Raw genomic sequence first — 20,899 nt, forward strand, 5'->3', positions numbered from 1 at the left:
ACTTGACCAATATCAGAAAATGGGAAAAGTACTGCCTGGATACAGGGACCACCTACACGACTGCATCAGTCACCAACGTACTGGAATTCCTGGCCAAACTTCACTACGAAGAAGGACTCAGCTACAGTGCCATCAACACAGCGAGAAGTGCCCTGTCTGCCTACTTAACACTAGCACCAGGACAACAGGCCATGGGATCTCACCCGCTGGTGGTAAAATTAATGAAAGGCATTTACAATACCAACCCCCCTAAACCAAGGTACACCCATATATGGGATGTCAGTGAGGTCCTGACTTACCTCAGGGGATGGCCACCAGCCAGATCCCTCAGCCTGGAACAATTGACACTCAAAACGCTCATGTTAATGGCACTTGTATCCGCACAGAGGGTCCAGTCTCTACATCGGTTACGACTGGACCACATGATTACAGCTCCAGACCAGATCTCGTTTATGATCCAGGGACTGATCAAACAGAGCAGGCCAGGAACGCCTAGTCCAGTCGTGATATTCCGGGCTTACCCACCAGAACCACGGTTATGTGTCATGACCCACCAACTATCTTATATAGACACAACTAACAATATTCGAGGGAGTGAAAACGCCTCGTGGGTCAGTCATAAAAAACCTCATGGTCGGGTGACGAGCCAAACCATTTCGAGATGGCTCAAGCAAGTGCTAAAAGCAGCCGGGATTGACACTAACTTGTATAAATCTCACTCCACCAGGGCAGCATCCACGTCAACGGCGGAAAGAATGGACCACATCCTGGCTACAGTAGGATGGGCAAGGGGAACCACGTTCAGGACTTTTTATCACAAGCCGTTGGCAAAACCTGTGTTATAGGCAGAAACAATTTTACAGTCTGCAAATATTTAATTTAAGCCCGGGGGAGCAATTTTCTTTTTGTTGTTATTGTTAATAAATACCGTTTTTGTTTTTCATAAAACAGATTCATTGGTTGATTACGATAACACACTTCCTCCCTCAAAGACTTCGGCAGTGATGTAGTAATAACTGTTACACGGTTTGAAATCACAGAGCTTTGAAATCTTCACGGAATCACTCACGTGACTCCGAAGTAAAATAGTAAGATTAAACGAGAACTTACCAGTTTGAAGTTTGATCTGTATTTTATGAGGAGTTACGATGAGGGATTACGTGCCCTCCGCTCCCACCCTCAATAATATGGGTCAAATTCACAAACTGATGTCTCCTTGTCTTTACTATGTTTACCTCAATAACTGTGTCTGTCTGTGATTCCACACCGCTGCTTTGAAGTATGCCGCGCATGCGTGCTGAACGGGTTCTTCACGTAATCCCTCATCGTAACTCCTCATAAAATACAGATCAAACTTCAAACTGGTAAATTCTCGTTTAATCTTACTATTTTGAGGTTGTGTCCTCTGGTCCTAGACTGCCCACTAGTGGAAACATCCTCTCCACATCCACTTTATACAGGCCTTTCACTACTCGGTAAATTTCAATGAGTTCCCCCCTCAATCTTCTAAACTCCATCCTCACTTTAGCGCATCTAGGTGTATTATCCATGATAACTGATGCATTGATAATCCACTATCGATTCTGTAGAGAATCCGCAGTTCATGCATCAGTGCATCCCGGACATCTGCACTGGTGCACTACTCCACTGCTGCCTGTGTATGTGGAACGCACTGGAGGTCAGATCAAAGCATCCTGTAAGTTGCTGAGCTGAGGGCTAGAATCACCATGGGTTGATGCCAAGCACAATGATACATTAAATGTGGCCATGTCCACTGTGAGGATAAATGGATTGTTTAACCGTATTATCATGAACATCAATCCTTTTAATCAATTTACGCCAATGGAATGTTTTAAAGTTGATTTGTTATCTTTAATGGTTTTTATTATTTCTAATTTGTGAAGTTGTTTGAAAGATGTTCGACTGTTTATGATCGTGAGATGTATTTAGAATAGTGGAAGGCACAGGCTGTCTGAAACAAAACAAAGTTCAATGTGTTTTGTAACCACTGAATTGCAAATGTCCCAATTACGATATGATTAAACTTTACTCATCCCCGGAGGGAGATTGGTCTGCCAACACACAACACACAAGGTGAAACTTGAAATTAAAAGACAAGCGACTGTCGTCATTGTTCAACTTTTATCAACTTCTATCAAGGAGAAGTTATACTTCACCCTCGTTAGGCCACATTTGGACTATGCAGTTGCAGCGTGGGGTCCGTACACAAATAGAAACATTTCTTCCATCAAACGTGTCCAAAGACAGACAGTTCGATTTGATTCAAGATTCAAGAGAGTTTATTATCACGTGCCCCTGATAGGACAATGAAAATCTTCCTTTGCTTCAGCAGAACAGAACATAGTAGGCATGACTACATATGAGACCGAAGCGAGTGTTACCAAACTTCAGAATTCACTGGGTTGGAACCCTCTCCAAGACAGACGTCAAGCTCACCGTTAGACCTGTTTTTACAAAATGTTACATGGTCAGCTCGACATGGATTACCAAACCAATTAGGAGCAGACGAGGGCAGTCGATCCAATTTGAGATACCAGCTACCAAGACAGATGTGTACAGAAATTCATTCTTCCCCCACACAATTAAAGCATGGAATTATTTTCACCCTACCATAGTGACCCAACCAGATGCAACTACATTTAAGGTAGCTCTTCTTTTCCAAGAATCCTTTTTTGCTTAAGTCCACCCTGCGCCACCTCCGGTTTAAATTCCATTGGGAATATGTTAGAGAACCTAGAACCGCGTGCACAGCACCTTCATCGGTACGAACAAACAAACAAACAAATACTGACTTATCCCCTGGGCAGAGGATTCTAAACTAGACAGCCCCACCCCTCCCCACGCTGGGTCCCCATTGTTCTTGAGGGCGGTCCCCATTGGCTTCCCCTACCCCCACACGCTCATTGACCGTGAGGCCCCACCGCCACCGAACCTCCCACTGCCGCGGCGGCGACTCTCATTGTTGCCATCGCAGAGGCCCCTTTGGCCCAGACAGGCCTCGCCGCCCGGCTTCACCACAGTCCCCTGGGGTGAGTCAGGCCTACCGGGGCGCATACGGTCTTTGGTCGTCGTTCTGCTCGTCAGCGGCGCGGTTGTTCATTGGATATATCGGTCCTACGCAGCTCCCCGGGACAATTGCAAGTGTAAGGACATCTTTTCGCTCAAAAGAAATGTTTATTCTAACGGGGGGTATAAAATATATTTTTAAAAAACACGGTTGGTATATCCTTTTTTGCGGAGTTTTGTGTTACAATAGATCGATTGTTTTTACTTTCTTTTTCTTTTCTTTCTAGGGTCTTATTTCCTTTCTTTACTTCCTTCTCTAATTTCTTCCCCAAGGGGCTTTCTTCTCCCAACACTTTCCTGCACCTTCACGATTCTTGCTCACTTTCCTTACTTCTTTTATTTCTACCTTTTTTAAAGCTCGAAAAAAACGAAGTGGTACAACAAAATGTAATAAGATATATGTGATGTGTATTACTGTAATTTACTGTACTTCTAATAAATTAAAAAAATAAATAAATAAAAAGAAATGTTTATTCCCACAATCGGCACTAGATTTGTTGGAATGCACTCCATTTTGACATGGGAGGCCATTTGGCCCATCAGGTCTATGTCGGGCTCTTAGAGGAATCCCATCTATAACATCCCCCATTTATTGTGTAAGAAAGAACTGCAGATGCTGGTTTAAATCAAAGCTAGACACAAAATGCTGGAGTAATTCAGAGGGTCAGGCAGCATCACTGGAGAGAAGGAATGGGTGACGTTTCGGGTCGAGGCCCTTCTTCAGACTGATGTCAGGGAGGAGGCGGGACTAAGATAGAATGTAGGTGGTGACAGTAAGATGTGTGGGAGAACTGGGATGGGGAAGGGGAAGGGGAGAGAGGGAAAGCAAGGGCTATCTGAACTTAGAGAAGTCAATTTTCATACCGCTGGGGTGTAAACTACCCAACCGAAATATGAGGTGCTGTTCCTCCAATTTGCGCAGGACCTCACTGATAATGGTGGAGGACCAGGACAGAAATGTCAGATTGGGAATGGGAGGGCGATTTGAAGTGCTGAGCCACCGGGAGATCGGGCAGATTAAGATGGACTGAGCGGAGGTCTTCAGCAAAACGATCGCCGAGCCTGCGCTTGGTCTCGCCGATATACAGGAGTTGACACCTGGAACAGCAGTGCAGTAGATGAGGTTGGAGGAGGTGCAAGTGAACCTCTGCCTCACCTGGAAAGACTGTTTGGGTCCTTGGATGGAGTCGAGGGGGGAGGTAAAGGGACAGGTGTTGCATCTCCTGTGGTTGCAGAAGAAAGTACCTCGGAAGGGGGTGGTTTGGGTGTGAAGGGACGAGTTGAACAGGGAGTTTCAGAGGAATTGGCTCTGTGGAAAGCAGAAAGGGGTGGAGATGGGAAGGAGGGATCCCGTTGGAGGTGGCGAAAATGTCGGAGGATTTTATGCTGTATGCGACGGCTGATGGGGTGGAAGGTGAGGACAAGGGAGACTCTGTCCTTGTTATGAATGGGGGGAGGTGGAGTAAGAGCGGAACTGCGGGATATCGAGGAGACCCTAGTGAGATCCTCATCTATAATGGAAGAATGAGGACATCTCCGATGCGCCGGTTTGGAACACTTCATCCTGGGCGCAGATGCGGTGTAGACAGAGGAATTGGGAGTAGGGGATAGAATCTTTACAGGAAGCAGGGCGGGAAGAAGTGCAGTCAAGATAGCTATGGGAGTCAGTAGGTTTGTAGTAAATGTTGGTCAATAGTCTGTTTCCTGTGATGGAGACGGTGAGATCTAGAAACCTCCTGCACCCATGCAGAACTAACTGACTTCACATTGACAACTGCATCGGTGCTACCTCCTGCACCCATGCAGAACTCACTGACTTCACATTGACAACTGCATCGGTGCTACCTCCTGCACCCATGCAGAACTCACTGACTTCATCAGCTTCACCATTAATTTCCATCCTGCACTCAAATTAACTTGGACCATTTCCGACATAGATCTCACCGTCTCCATCACAGGAAGCAGACTATTGACCAACATCTACTACAAACCTACTAACACTTCTCCTAGCTTGAAGTTGCAAGCTGCCTTCATGGCTCTTGCCTCTGCTGAGACTGACTCATGCTTTTGCTTGGCCGCTGAATGTACTAAAATCCTCAACATGCTCAGATACTTTCAGTTATTATGTGTGGAAACAGTGTCAGTAAAAATGAGATAAATCATTGAAGCATGCACCTTGTGTTTAGTGTATACATTAGAGAGAGTGGGTCCTGGGTTAAACATGATAGTCATTGAAACAAGTTGGAGGTCAGAAAATGCATAACTGTCTTGTATTTTGTTAATAGAGGCTGACTCATTGACATGCCTTTGATACTTCATTCTTAATCCAACCTTGTTGATGTCACCGTGGCACTTGCAAGGCCATGGTGCTGAGTCATTCACTGCTTTGATGAGTGGGAAGTGTAAGGTGTGATTCATGCTCAGCTTTTCAATCACTGAATTAGATAAAATCCATCAATGTTGCAAGTGATTACTTTAAGTAACTCTTTCTTAATAACAATCATTTTCTTTGATTTACGATTTTACCTACCAATACTAATAGTTGCGCGGTTCACAGACTCGCCAGCCACCTGCCACTGTTGCGGGCTGGAAGAGTCTGTGTACCACGTGTATATGGAGTGTGTAAAAGCCCTGTCCCACTGTACGAGTTCATTCCAAGAGCTTTTCCGAGTTTAAAAAAAAAAATCAAAGTCGTGGAAGCAAGTAGAATGAACGTAGCAGGCACGTCGGAGCTCGGGGACATCTCTTAGCTGCTCGCAACGCTAACGGCAGGTACTCGGGAAAAGCGGTAAACTCGGGAAGATTCGTGAAGATTTTTCAACTTTGAAAAATGTCCACGAGAGCCCCGAGTACCTGTGAGCGGCCATTACAGTAACTCTCCGAGTTCGAATCAGGGCAAACTCCGGAGAACTCTTGAATGAACTCGTACAGTGGGACAGGGCTTTGAGGCTGCAGCCACTGTTTCAATACCTAAAGGGGCTGCTCCTTGCCTTCTGGCTGCACTTCTCACCCACCATCCTCATTTTTGGACACCCTGTGCAAAGGGGAGAGGGTAGGGCCGAGGATGTCCTGGTTGGGTTGCTCCTGGGCCTGGCCAAGCTGGCCATCCACGAGTCATGGTGCCAGGCAGAAGAGGGCTCTGCCCGAGCCGGCTACCTGCCCCTTTACCGGGGTTACGTCCGTGCCCGAGTGGTGTTAGAAAGGGACTTTGCGCTGTCCACGGGCACCCTGGGGGATTTCTGGGATCGCTGGGCACCGTGGGGAGTTGAATACATTCTTGACAAGAAGTGTAGCATAGTTGTATAGTTATTTAGTATATTTGTTTGTCTTGTTAGCATTTCTGCTTTCTGGTTAAAGGTACAGTGCTTTAGTAAAGGTACAGTGCTTTTTGTTTATATAATAAAGGTGCAGTTTAAAGGTCAAGAGGGAGCAGCTGTTTGTGAGTCAGATACCTGCTGATTTCTCCCAGCAGTTTCTATTGTATTGTACTTGTAACGGATCCAGGATAAGGTGGGAGAATGACAGCCAGAGCAGTGTACTGTTCTGGATGTCAGATGTGGGAGGTCATGGTGTCGGATGGCCCTCCAGACGTCCATATCTGCACCAGGTGCTTCGAGATGGGGCTCCAAAGGGACCGTATTAGGATCCTGGAGCAGCAGCTCGATGACCTCGGTCTGGTCAGGGAGAGTGAGGAGGTTATAGGGAGGTGGTCACTCCAAAACCACGGGAGAGAGACATGTGGGTCACGTTAAGGAAGGGCAAGGGGCAGAGGCAGGAACGAGTGAGTACTCCAATGTCGGTACACCTTGCAAATAAGTACTCCTGTTTGAGTACGGATGGGGGTGACAGCCTACCCGGGGGTAGTGACAGCGGACGGGCTTCCAGCACAGAGACCGGCCCTGTTGCTCCGAAAGGTAGGGAAAAAGAGAAGAGGGCAATAGTAATTGGGGACTCTATTGTTACGGGATCGGATAGGCGATTCTGTGGACGCAGTCGGGAGACCAGGATGGTGGTCTGCCTCCCTGGTGTCAAGGTCTCGGACGTGTCTCAACGCGTCCAAGATATCCTGAAATCAGAGGGAGAGGAGCCTGAGGTTGTGGCACATATAGGTACCAATGACATAGGTAAAAAAAGGGAAGAGGTCCTGAAGGGAGGATTTAGGGAGTTGGGAGGAGAGTTAAGGAAAAGGACCAAAAAGGTAACAATCTCAGGATTACTGCCTGTGCCACGCGACAGTGAGAGTAGGAATGGAGCGAGGTGGAGGATAAATGCGTGGCTGAAAGACTGGTGCAGAGGGCAGGGATTCAAGTTCCTGGATCATTGGGACTTCTTTTGGGGAAGGTGGGACCTGTACAGAAAGGATGGGTTGCACTTGAACCTGAGGGGGACCAATATCCTGGCGGGGAAATTTGCAGAGGCTACTGGGGAGACTTTAAACTAGAATGGTTGGGGCGAGGGACTCAAATAGAGAAAGCTAGTAGACAGAATGGGAGGCAGGAAGCAGAAAATTGAAGCACTCGGACACAAGAGGAGAAAGAAGAAAAAGGAAATAAACAGAGAATAAGAGTCGGGGGGTTTCTTAAATGTGCATATTTTAATGCTAGGAGCATTGCAAGAAAGGTGGATGAGCTTAGAATCTGGATAGACACCTGGAAGTATGATGTTGTGGCGATCAGGGAAACATGGTTGCAGGAGGGCTGTGATTGGAAACTAAATATTCCAGGATTTCGTTGCTTCAGGTATGATAGAATTGGAGGGGCAAGAAGTGGAGGTGTTGCCTTGCTAGTCAGGGAAGATATTACAGCAGTGCTTTGGCAGGATAGATTGGAGGGCTCGTCTAGGGAGGCTATTTGGGTGGAACTGAGAAGTGGGATAGGTGTAGCAACACATATAGGGGTGTATTATAGACCGCAAAATGGGGATCGAGAATTGGAAGAGCAAATATGTAAGGAGATAGCAGATATTAGTAGTAAGCACAAGGTAGTGATTGTGGGAGATTTCAACTTTCCACACATAGACTGGGAAACACATTCTGTAAATGAGCTGGATTGGAGTTTGTAAAATGTGTGCAGGATAGTTTTTTGCAGCAATACATAGAGATACCTACTAGAGGAGGGGCAGTGCTGGACCTCTTGTTAGGAAATGAGATGGGACAGGTGGCAGAGGTATGCGTTGGGGAGCACTTCAGGTCCAGTGATCACAATACCATTAGTTTCGATATAATTATGGAGAGGGTCAGAACTGGACCTAGGGTTGAGATATTTGATTGGAGAAAGGCTATCTTTGATGAGATGCGAAATGATTTAAAAGGAGTGAACTGGGACATTTTGTTTTCCCAGTCTATGTGTGAAGGATGTAGAAGAGAACTGGAGGACATTTAAAGGGGAAATTTTAAGAGTACAGAATCTTTATGTTCCTGATCGGTTGAAAGGAAACAGTAAAAATTGGAAAGAGCCCTGGTTTTCAAGGGAAATTGGACATCTTGTTCGGAAAAAGAGGGGGATCTACAATAATTATAGGCAGCATGAAGTAAATAAGGTGCTTGAGGAATATAAGGAATGTAAAAAGAATCTTAAGAAAGAAATTAGAAAAGCTAAAAGAAGATATGAGGTTGCTTTGGCAAGTAAGGTGAAAGTAAATCCAAAAGGTTTCTACAGCTATATTAATAACAAAAGGATAACGAGGGAGAAAATTGGTCCATTGGAGAGACAGAGTGGACAGCTATCTGCAGAGCCAAAAGAGATGGGGGAGATATTGAACAATTTCTTTTCTTCGGTATTCACCAAGGAGAAGGATATTGAATTATGTGAGGTAAGGGAAACTAGTAGAGTAGCTATGGATACTATGAGTTTCAAAGTAAAAGAAGTACTGACACTTTTGAAAAATATAAAAGTGGATAAGTCTCCATGTCCTGACAGGATATTCCCTAGGACATTGAGGGAAGTTAGTGTAGAAACAGCCGGGGCTATGACAGAAATATTTCAAATGTCATTAGAAACGGGAATAGTCCCCGAGGATTGGCGTATTGTGCATGTTGTTCCATTGTTTAAAAAGGGTTCTAAGAGTAAACCTAGCAATTATAGACCTGTTAGTTTGACTTCAGTGGTGGGCAAATTAATGGAAAAGATACTTAGAGATAATATATATAAGCATCTGGATAAACAAGGTCTGATTAGGAACAGTCAACATGGATTTGTGCCTGGAAGGTCATGTTTGACTAATCTTCTTGAATTTTTTGAAGAGGTTACTAGGGAAATTGACGAGGGTAAAGCAGTGGATGTTATCTATATGGACTTTAGTAAGGCCTTTGACAAGGTTCCTCATGGAAGGTTAAGAAGGTTCAACAGTTGGGCATAAATGCAGGAGTAGCAAGATGGATTCAACAGTGGCTGAATGGGAGACGCCAGAGGGTAATGGTTGATGGCTGTTTGTCGGGTTGGAGGCAGGTGACTAGTGGGGTGCCTCAGGGATCTGTGTTGGGTCCTTTGTTGTTTGTCATGTACATCAATGATCTGGATGAAGGTGTGATAAATTGGATTAGTAAGTATGCAGATGATACCAAGATAGGGGGTGTTGTGGATAATTAAGAGGATTTCCAAAGCCTACAGAGTAATTTAGGCCATTTGGAAGAATGGGCTGAAAGATGGCAGATGGAGTTTAATGCTGATAAATGTGAGGTGCTACAACTTGGCAGGACAAATCAAAATAGGACGTACATGGTAAATGGTTGGGAATTGAAAAATACTGTTGAACAGAGGGATCTGGGAATAACCGTGCATAGTTCCTTGAAGGTGGAATCTCATATAGATAGGGTGGTAAAGAAAGCTTTTGGTATGCTAACCTTTATAAATCAGAACATTGAATATAGAAGCTGGGATGTAATGTTAATGTTGTACAAGGCATTGGTGAGACCAAATCTGGAGTATGGTGTACAATTTTGGTCGCCCAATTATAGGAAGGATGTCAACAAAATGGAGAGAGTACAGAGGAGATTTACTAGAATGTTGCCTGGGTTTCAACAACTAAGTTACAGAGATAGGTTGAATAATTTAGGTCTTTATTCTCTGGAGCGCGGAAGGTTAAGGGGGGACTTTATAGAGGTCTTTAAAATGATGAGAGGGATAGACAGAGTTGATGTGGACAAGCTTTTCCCTTTGAGAATAGGGAAGATTCAAACAAGAGGACATGACTTCAGAATTAAGGGACAGAAGTTTAGGGGTAATATGAGGGGGAACTTCTTTACTCAGAGAGTGGTATAGGTGTGGAATGAGCTTCCAGTGGAAGTGGTGGAGGCAGGTTCATTGGTATCATTTAAAAATAAATTGGATAGGCATATGGATGAGAAGGGAATGGGGGGTTATGGTATGAGTGCAGGCAGGTGGGGCTAAGGGAAAATAATAGTAAGATTAAACGAGTACTTACCAGTACGAAGTTTGATCTGTATTTTATGAGGAGTTACGGTGAGGGATTAAGTGAAGACCCCAGCTCCAGTGCGCAGGTGCGGCATACTTCGAAGCAGCGGTGTGAAATCACAGAATAGACACAATATTTGAAGTAAGATAGTAAAGATCACGAGACATCAGTTTACTAGTTCGATCTGTATAATGAGGGTGGGAGCGGCGGGCACTTAATCCCTCACCGTAACTCCTCATAAAATACAGATCAAACTTCGTACTGGTAAGTACTCGTTTAATCTTACTATTTTACTTCGGAGTCACGTGAGTGATTCCGTGAAGACTTCAAAGGTCTGTGATTTCAAACCGTGTAACAGTTTTTATTTCACTCACTGCCGAAGTTTATGAGGGAGGAAGTGTTATCGTAATCAACCAGTGGATCTGCTTTCAAAAGAAACAGAAAGGTATTTGTTAACAATAACAACATAAAAGAGCTCCTCTGAGCTTAAATTAATATTGCAGTTTGTAATATTCTCCTGCAATTAAATCAGGTTTATCAACGGTTTATAATAAAAAATGTTCTGAACGCGGTTCCCTTGACCATTCATTCTGCTGTATTGAAAAATGTGGTCAACCGGGATGTTCATTCGTTCAGCCGCTGATACCAATGCTGCCCTAGTGGAATGGGATTAAATGTATTATTATCTATTCCGGCAGCTTTCAGTACCTGTTTGAGCCACCTTGGAGTGGTTTGGCTCGTACCCCGTCTTGGGTTACTGTGGTTGACCCATAGGCTTTCCTCTCCCTCTAAGATAGTGGGTTGTGTCTATATATAGTAGTAAATGGGTCACCACACTCAACCTGGACTCTGGTGGGTAGGCCCGGAATCCCACCAGTGAATCGGGCGTTCCTGGTCCATATAGCCATATAACGACTACAGCACGGAAAACACAGGCGATCTCGACCCTGCTAGTTCGTGCCGAATCCATATACCTGCGAGTTAGATTTTACCAGACCTAAATATGAACTTGATGCGTCTGGGGTAATCACCATGTATCCAGTCTAGTTTATGGAGTGACCGGACTCTTTGAGCGTGTACGAGAGCCATAAGCATGAGCCTTTTTTAAAACATAGATTAAGCAAGCTGAGGGATCTGGCTGGTGCCATTCTCTGAGGTATGTCAATATCACACCAATATCCCATACATGGGTATATACCTGGGTGTTTGGGGCTTATATTATAGTTGCCCTTCATAAGTTTACCTTCAGTGGATGGGATCCCATGCTCTGCTGACATGCGGTTTTAGATAAGCAGATAAGGCGCTCCATGCTGTATTTACGGCACTGTAACTCACCTTTTAGTCATGGTGTAGATGTTCCAGGAACTCCAATACGTCAGTGGTTGAATAGTTCGTTGTCCCTGCGTCGTGGCAGTATTTTACCCATGTTAGCTTTTAGTGACTGTTCGCAGGGATGCCGACATGGTGGTAATGGTTCCTTTGGATAATCCCAGTCCCTGGTAAGGTCTATTCAAAACCTGCACCCAGGAGTTTGATGTTTCCCTGGCATGGGTGGCTTATGCCTGATACTGGGTTGAGTCAGCAACCATGGTCCACTAGGGAAATCCATAGGTGACTCGCCCACCGTGTCGTGATGAACTGGGAACCATGGCTGTAGGCCGGTCGGGCACGTTCAATATCTCGGAGACAGATCCCATCTGTATTGCGAAGTGCCCGACTGATGAGGCAGAAGGGAGGAAGGCAAAGCAGAAATTCCCCCTTCCAGCGTATAGGCATCTATCGCTGCTGCCTCTAATCTGGTTCCTAAGTCACATACATGGGTTACTGGTGATTCCGTCTTATGCAACCAAATTGATATCTGGCTTTCAAACTGCTTAATAAATTTAGCAGATATTTTGGGTTATGACATCTATTCAATGTAATCATAAATTTTACCCCGTGACATGGTGTCTCCCACTGTGTTCTAGCTTCCTAGGACATAGGCAGCTGATAGTTAAAATGTCTTTTGACACACCATTGCCAGATTTGTTTGACCAATTTGTTGCACAATAATAATTATTATGCTCCCCATATGGTTGATATAAGCCACCACCATAGTATTATCAATCCGTAACCACATATGTACGTGCTGCATTTGAAATGCATATGCTTTTTAGCCCAATAGGCGATCACCAATCCCAAGAAGTTGATGCCCGGTATGTGTAGTAACGATGTTTGTGACTTGGTCCATCTGTTACCTGTGCTGGATATGGAGTTTAGTTGCTCCCCAGCCTAAAGTACTGGCATTTGTTTTTAAAATAACCAAGTTGGGATTGGTGATGATAATAGGGCTGAAAACTATGCCAAATATATGTCTGCCCACCACCTTAATTGTGATATAGCTTCAGTGGGTACATTCATGATTTGATTATAGTGACCCAAGTATCTTGGCAAAGTAACAGTCATATGGACGGAATTATTATTGAAGCCCAGATAATCCTTGGTAGTAACGCTTCAATTCTGGTTTATCTGGGCGTGGGATGAACCTCAGCTTTAGGGAGCTGTTTCGTAGCTAGAACTGCTCCACAGCTAATTCCTTTGTTTCCCCTAATATGAGGATATCATCCAATATGTGCCATGATTATGCTTGTTTTCTTAATATTTTCATGGCCATTTATAATAGTTTAGGGCTGAGGTTTGGACCATATGAAATGCTATATGCTCCCATGGTTGCCCTAACCGGGATATCCATGATCCAGGTAAATATATTTAGGTATCTATAATGATCCTAGTGTATGGTATAAGATAGTTAGCATCTCCCATATCAATGCTCCCCATAGGTATCCTAGGGAGATCAGATGTCTGGCAGTGACAAAACTCCACCTCCATCTTAAAGTGGATATACTCAACAGATTTATTTAGTGATATTAGATCAATGATGATGCTACATTCATCATCTTTTATAGTTTTGGTGAATATATTCGATACAAATTCCAATCCGTTTAGTAATGTGCCTGTTTAGTTCAGCTTGCCTTCTCACTTCTCTTTTCTTAGAGGGAGAAACAGCCCTTTGGGCGCATTGCTGAACTGGCAGTAAAATGCCCAATTTGAATTCGTTTTTATCCTCTAATGCTGTTGAGTATATTTTGGTTATTTGTGACAGCATCCCATGCTTAGCCCACTCCCCATGCAGTTTAGTAGAACACCCTTGTTTTAGTGTAAACTGGGAGGAACCAGACTACCTACCTCCATGCTTGTTGTTTTTCATGAAGGCGTAGTTTGCTGGTATGCTGGTGCTGTCGGTGGGGCGGCGCATCTTCCCACGGCTCCGCTCTGGGCCCCGTCTAAAAAGAACTATGGGGGATCTGCAGCGGTCACCAGGCTTTCACCAGTCCTTGTTTGATATTGCTGGTGGATGCCGAGGGGTGCTGCCAGCTGGGTGTTGGATGTGATGTCCTGCTCGTCCCATAGCCTGCTCCCTCTTCCCCGCAGCAGCGGTTTGCATAGCCCCATATATTCGGGGTTGCGGGCAGGTCTATATGCACCATCGTTCAGTCGAGTATCCCAAATATGGGAACATCTTAGGCGTCAGCACCAAAGGCGAGCAAAGGTGGTAACATCTTGACCTTCTGTAGAATTCGCTGCTTGTCTGTGAGTCTACGAGACCCAGCTGCCTGCGGATTTGCCTCTGGAAAGGCCTGCTCCTGCAGGGCTTTTGTTGGGAAGATGGTCGCGTGGAGGAGCCATGTAGTGGCCCACGACACCCAGTGGCTCTTCCTGATCCTGCTCCCCTGGCATACTGCTGTTCTCGTCCGCCTGCCCAGCGCTTAAGCCAGCCCAGCCCTGGCCTCCTTAGCCCTTAAAAAAGGAGCATAAAGGATGCGCTAAATGGGAGGAGGCAAAGCACTCCACTCTGCTGTTGCATCAATCCCTCGACAAGGGAGATGGCTAGTGCAATAGCACTGGGGTAGGAGTCAGCTCCCTTGGCATTCAGCCAGTGCCCCTTTACACCGGCGGCACAGGGAGCGGCTCGGTGTCGAGTGAGCGGGAGCATTGAAATAGCTCCACCGCTACCGGTGGCTGCCTCCCAGATAAGGACCCTCGTGTGGAGTTGGGCAGGCAGTCCTTCTCCTGGAGGTGAACTTCATGACCTCCTCTGGCTTGGGGAGACAGACATACTTATTTTGCCTTCTCCAACCTGTTCCAGCTTGGAGGAAGATGGCTCCTGTAGAACCTGTAAATTGGTAAGATTTCCCCTTACCTGTAAGTAGAGGCTGCCTGCCGTTTTCCAGGCGGCGTTGTGGCGGTTCCCGGGCGGTGATTCTCCTGGTCAGGAGTCTGCAGGGCTGCCGGTCGGGTTTTTTAAAATTTTCCCGCCGGTCCGCGGCTGTACGGAACAGCTGTTCAGCGGACCGGCATTAGCGCAGCTCCTAGCAGCGGTCCGCAGCGTTAGCGGTCCGGGTGGCACCTTTTCCCCGTCACTGTCGGCCCCACGCTGGAGTCGAAACGGGGCCCGCTCACCATGCCTCACTTTGCTCCCCCTGGAGCAAAAATCACAAGGCCCGATTAAGGTAAGTACTTACCTCTCGTCCCTGGATGCGGGAGCTAGCCCGACTCCCGCTGGCCGCGTTCTGCACGCTGTGCGTAATGCCGCACCTGCGCACTGGAGCTGGGGTCTTCACGGAATCACTCACGTGACTCCGAAGTAAAATTGTTCAGCATGAACTTGTAAATAACCTGTTGAGATACAGGTTTATATTGAAAATAGGAAATAAATGGTGGAATAACTCTGTTGGAGTTACTGCAGAAAATAAACCTAATAGTTGTGTGGAGCACTCTGTGAATTTAACTTGAAAGCCTTTGTGAATGAACAGAATCCATTTGTGTAATAGGAGTAAGTAATGCGCTCACTCTGAGAAAACTATTGGCAGCTAACTTAATAACATCTTGTTATGTACAAGTTTGAGGATAAGGGTTAGGATTCGGATTAGGATGTCAAAGATTGCCAATATTCAATTGAAGGGTGACAACTCTGCCTATCAAACAGCAGGGAGCCCAGCAACCTTGTAGCTGTGTCTCTGAGAGTCATCACACAGGAGAGAGGAGAAAATAGTGTGTGTCTGGCTCTATATATCGTACACTGGATGGAGTGTATGCTTAGCATTTGCTAGTTTGATGGGTTAAGAATAGAGTTTGAATCCTGGGATCCACAAGGTATTGATGAAATAATCCATCTTGACATGTCAGTTTTGTAAATCCGTTCAGCGGAGTCTTCGTTGACTCCACGGTGGCGCAGCGGTAGAGTTGCTGCCTTACAGCATCAGAGACTCGGGTTCGATCCTGACCACGGGGACTGTCGGTACAGAGTTTATATGTTCTCTGAGTGCTCCAGTTTCCTCCAACACTCCAAAGACGTGCAGGTTTGTAGGTTAATTGGCTTTGGTCAAAAAATATATATCAATTGTCTAGTGGGTAGGATGGTGCTAGTGTAGTGGGCGATCACTGGTCAGTAGTGACTCGGTGGGCCGAAGGGCCTGTTTCTGCACAGTATATCGAAAGCCTCCAAATTTCTTGGTTCCATTATTCAATGCAGAAACCCAATAGGAACATTGATCATTCACTCGGTGAGGGAAGGTTCCTCTTGCCTGCAGTCCGGGATTTTTAGGGCCTCAGCAGTTTATCTATTTCTTTGGTCAGAGGAAAAGAAGGAGACCCTCAATCTAAAAATAGTGCTCTCCATTCAAAGGTTTTTGAAAGTGAGACTGGCTACAAATTCTCTTTTTAAACCAGCAATCGTCTTATTTGTGATTGTGGTGAAGATGTTAGTTGGACAATGGGTGACGTTGGCATCGTGATCACCGCATTGTAGTAAATTTTATTTTCAAAAGGAGTTGACGTCCTCATTGCTGCTCTCATGAGAGAGGAAGCCATCATTGCCAGACAAGGAAAGGATTTTTATGAAGTTGGTATGGGTGGCACAGTGGCGCAACGGTAGAGTTGCTGCCTTACAACGTTAGAGATCCAGGTTCGAACCTGACTACTGATGCTGTCTGTACGGAGTTTGTACGTTCTCCCTGTGACTTGTGTGGGTCTTCACCGGGTTCTCAGGTTTCCTCCCACACTCCAAAGACGTACAGGTTTGTAGGTTAATTGGCTTGGTATCATTGTAAATTATCCCTAGTGTTAGAGTGCGGGGATTGCTGGTCGGCGCAGACTCAGTGGGCCACAGTTTCTGTGCTGTATCCCTAAAGCTAAATCCCAACTAAACTCATCTTCAAATTCCTGGACCTAGGAATCAGCTTCCTCTCTGCAACTGGGTCACAGAGAGTTGTGAATGCAGCCCAGTCCGTCATGCAAACCAGCCTCCCCACAACAGCCCGATCAATTCCATCTGTACTTGGAATGAAGGGCTACTCAAGCCTCTGGCATTCCCTCTTCTCCCCTCTCCTGTCAGGCAGAAGATGTAAAAGCTTGAAAGCACTGCTACTCGATTCAGGAACGGCTTCTTTCCTGCGAGTATTATACCCTTGAACAGACTTCTCTTAAGATAATAATGAATTCCCAATATTCCAATCTATCCTCTTGTGACCCTTGCATCTTTAAAAATACTACACTTTCATTGTAGCTATAACGCTTCTTCTTCTTCTTGAGTATGGCATGCACAGGTTAAGTAGGACAACTTGTTCTATTTGATCTTATTTGATTATGCACGCCGGGTTGATTGCATTCGTCGAAACAGGGCGGACCACGTGAAGGTTGCAATCTCCCACCCCCAGCAATAACGCTATATTCTACACTATTTTCTCTTTTGCACTACCAGATATACTCATGTTTGCTATGATTTACCTCGACAGCACCCAAAACAATGATTCTCACTGTATCTCAGTACACAGTAGCAGTAATAAACCCAAACCAAAACCAAGCCAGATCAGTCCTGTGTGCTGTAAGGTCCCAGAAACAGTGGGGCCATAAGCCCACTTTCTATTCTGGTCTCGTTGACTGAGGGATAAATATTTTGGGACTTTGATGTCCATTTAGTTTAAAGTCACTCGTGGAATGAGCCTCCAAATGTTCACTCTTCCCTGTTCACTCGTCAGGCAAGATGACTGGAATCCAGGAAATTAGAGGTGAATTTTGGTACAATTTATTATTGTCATGTGTACCGAGATACAATGGCATAATCTCCAGGTAAATCCACCCTCCCAGACGTGAGTTCAACCAAACCACACTTGAGCACAACAGGTGGAGCAAATAGTGGAAAGGAAACGGAGTTTAGAATATCGTGTTAAAGCTCAGAAGAAAGTGCAAGGGCCAGAATGAGGTGATTGGAAGATCAGGAATACATTGTTAGCTTATGAGAAATCCATTCAAGAGTCAGATAACAGCGGGGTAGAACCTGTTCGTGAATCTAGTGCAGCATGTTTTCAAGTTGTTGTGCCTTCTGCTGGATGGGAGAGGGGAGAAGAGGAGTGACTGGGGTGTGACTGGTTCGAGAATATGTTGGCTTCTTCTCTAAAAGGTCTCTTCAGAAGAAATTGGTTCAAGGGCCAGTGTTAAGACTTTCCTAACTAGTTCTATCTCTATGATGGGTATAAAATATGCCTTTGTCTCCAATTTTGTGACGAATCAATTAAGCAGGAAAACTTGCAGTCTGTATTAATTATTATTCGTGCTTTTGGGGAAGAAAAGGTTAGCTGGGATCAAAGGTTTACCCACATTGGCCTTGGGGCTTCAAACTATGAGTAGGTGACAGATTAAGAATGAGACCATCGGTGACTATTGGCAGTGTCAGCTTGTGTTTTGATGCATGGGTGAAGAACTAGACTCTGGCCAACCTTGTAAACCTGAAGATGGGTCTCGACCCGAAACGTCACCCATTCCTTCTCTCCAGAGATGCTGCCTGTTCCGCTGACTTACTCCAGCACTTTGTGTCTATTTTCTTTATAAACCTGTATCTCAACACTGCCATCAGTCGCTGAGATGAAGGAGGAAAATTAGAGCATAAAATCTCCAACGTTGATATAGCTACAATAAATGACTTAACAGACACAGGTCTGGAGTTTAAATCATCTTTAATCATCAGATATTGCAGCGGTACAGCAAGATTGTTAGCTCATTGCTACTGCCTGTATAACTAACGTAACGTAAGAAATAGTGTTTAAGAAGGAACTGCAGATGCTGGAAAATCGAAGGTACACAAAAATGCTGGAGAAACTCAGCGGGTGCAGCAGCATCTACAGAGCGAAGGAAATAGTCAACGTTTCGGGCCGAAACCCTTCTTCAGACTGATCGAAGGTTTTCGGCCCGAAACGTTGCCTATTTCCTTCGCTCCATAGATGCTGCTGCACCCGCTGAGTTTCTCCAGCATTTTTATGTACCTAACGTAAGAAATAGGTGTTAATATAAAGTGTATAGTAAGGTGGAGTTAGTGATACTACACTACTGATTGGTTCACATGCAATAAGCAATCTACAGCTACCAACAATGATATACTGTAGCTATGGTGTTTGAAGAGGAATGCTTGGAGATGTGTGAGTTTGTCTGGTTGCTGATGAAGATTTCCCTGTTGTTTTCCAGGTGGTGAGCTTTGCTAGTCTCAAGTACGACACCTCGTACTCCTGGATGGTGCTGTGCTTCCTGTGGTGTTCCATCGTGCAGTCCATCCTTCTCCCGTTGTTCCTTTGGGCTTGTGACCGCTACAGGGCCAACGTGAAAAGCGTCTGGGAGAAATGTGTAGCGATCATGTCCAACGATGACACAGATGAAGGTAAACTCCTTGTGTGGGTGAACTCTAACACCATGGGCCACATTGTACCATGTCTTGCCAAGTTATAAAATGCTTTGCCATTCGGATGTCGCATTAACTGGGCTTCTTTCTGTCTAATGTGGATATTTTAAAATAAAAACAGAAAATATTGGAAATACATTGCTGACCCAGTGGTGTGTAGCACACAGCATGAGTGCTGTGTCCTGTAGAGGCCAAATTCTTACAATGTGCTCCATACTGAACTCATCCCTGCACTGCTCTGCCACCCAGCCTGGTCATAGGTTCCTGCAGCAGAATTAGGCCATTCGGCCCATCAAGTCTACTCTGCCATTCAATCATGATTGATCTATCTTTCCCTCTCAATCCCATTCTCCTGCCTTCTCCCCATAACCCCTGACACCCGTACTAATCATGAATTAGTCTTAAAAATATCAATTGACAGCCTCCATAGCCATCTGCGGCAATGAATTCCACAGATTCACCACCCTCCAGCTACAGAAATTCCTCCTCGTCCCCTTTCTAAAGGTACGTCCTTTTATTCTGAGGCTATGGCCTCTGGACCTAGACTCTTCCACTAGTGGCAACATCCTCTCCACATCCACTCTATCCAGGCCTTGTAAATTAGATTCCTTATATAACCAGGAAGGAGGGGGTGTGGAGATGGGTCCAGACCCGAAACGTCACCTATCCATGTTATCCTGAGATGCCACCTGACCTGCTGAGTTACTCCGGCAGTCTGTGTCTTCTTCCTTAAATAACCAGTTCTGTGCCAGGGGATGCAGTGACTTACTTCCATGTAGCATGAAGCACTTTGCAAATGTTTAATTTTAATCTCCATTGGGATTGCATCCTTTGAAGGACACCTATCTCAGTTTGCCTGGTTACAACTTCAAATCTGAGCAGCCTGTGAAATTAACTTCTCTGTTGCAGAAAACAATCAAGATGGAGCAATTCACCCTGAATCTTTCTATGAAAGACCCTACGAATATAACTGCACCCCTGAGATTCTGACAGTGGACCGCATTGCCAAATACGACTTCTCATTACTGGAAAGGGGAGTTCCACAAGTATACCCAATGAGGGAGATGCACGAGGATAAGATGCATTATTTACAGGTATCTGTCCAAATGTGGTCTACACACCCTACAATGGCTGTTTGTGATATTCTAACTTATCCTCTCTTAGTCTTTTTTTAGTTTAGTTTAGAAATACAGCATGGAAACAGGCTCTTTGGCCCACCAAGTCCACACCGACCAGCGATCTCCGCACATTACCACTACCCTACATACACTAGGGACAATGTTACATTTATACCAAGCCAAGTGACCGACACCTTTGGAGTGTGGGAGGAAACCAAAGATCTCATAGAAAACCCACGCAGGTCACAGGAGGAATGTACAAACTCTACAGACAGCACCCGCAGTCAGAATTGAACCTGGCTCTCTGGCACTTTAATTCAGTAACTTTACCACTGAGCCACCATGCCTCCCGTCTCTCCTGTCAAATCAAAATAACCCATTTGCCTCCTGATGGTTTATCCATTTGCCTCCTGATGGCTGTGTCTATCCACCACTTTATGTCCATAAAGAGAAGCTCTAGTTCCTGGAGAGCCTGCTGGTTCTTCTCATTACATCCTCAGCATCCTCCCACCAT

The 20,899-nt window shown here is 45.3% G+C and overlaps 1 protein-coding gene across 3 annotated transcripts in view; it reads left to right on the forward strand.

Annotated features, from left to right (window-relative positions):
• Window positions 1–20,899, forward strand: part of LOC129711755 (probable G-protein coupled receptor 153) — a 129,510-nt gene that overhangs the window by 95,504 nt on the left and 13,107 nt on the right. For all 3 annotated transcript variants that reach the window (XM_055659685.1, XM_055659687.1, XM_055659686.1), the window contains exons 4-5: window positions 19,057–19,246; window positions 20,177–20,361. In XM_055659685.1, the coding sequence (XP_055515660.1) occupies window positions 19,057–19,246; window positions 20,177–20,361 (375 nt within the window). The remainder of the gene's footprint in view (window positions 1–19,056; window positions 19,247–20,176; window positions 20,362–20,899) is intronic.

This window comes from Leucoraja erinacea, chromosome 30, assembly GCF_028641065.1.
Source record: "Leucoraja erinacea ecotype New England chromosome 30, Leri_hhj_1, whole genome shotgun sequence".
Classification (NCBI taxonomy): domain Eukaryota; kingdom Metazoa; phylum Chordata; class Chondrichthyes; order Rajiformes; family Rajidae; genus Leucoraja; species Leucoraja erinaceus.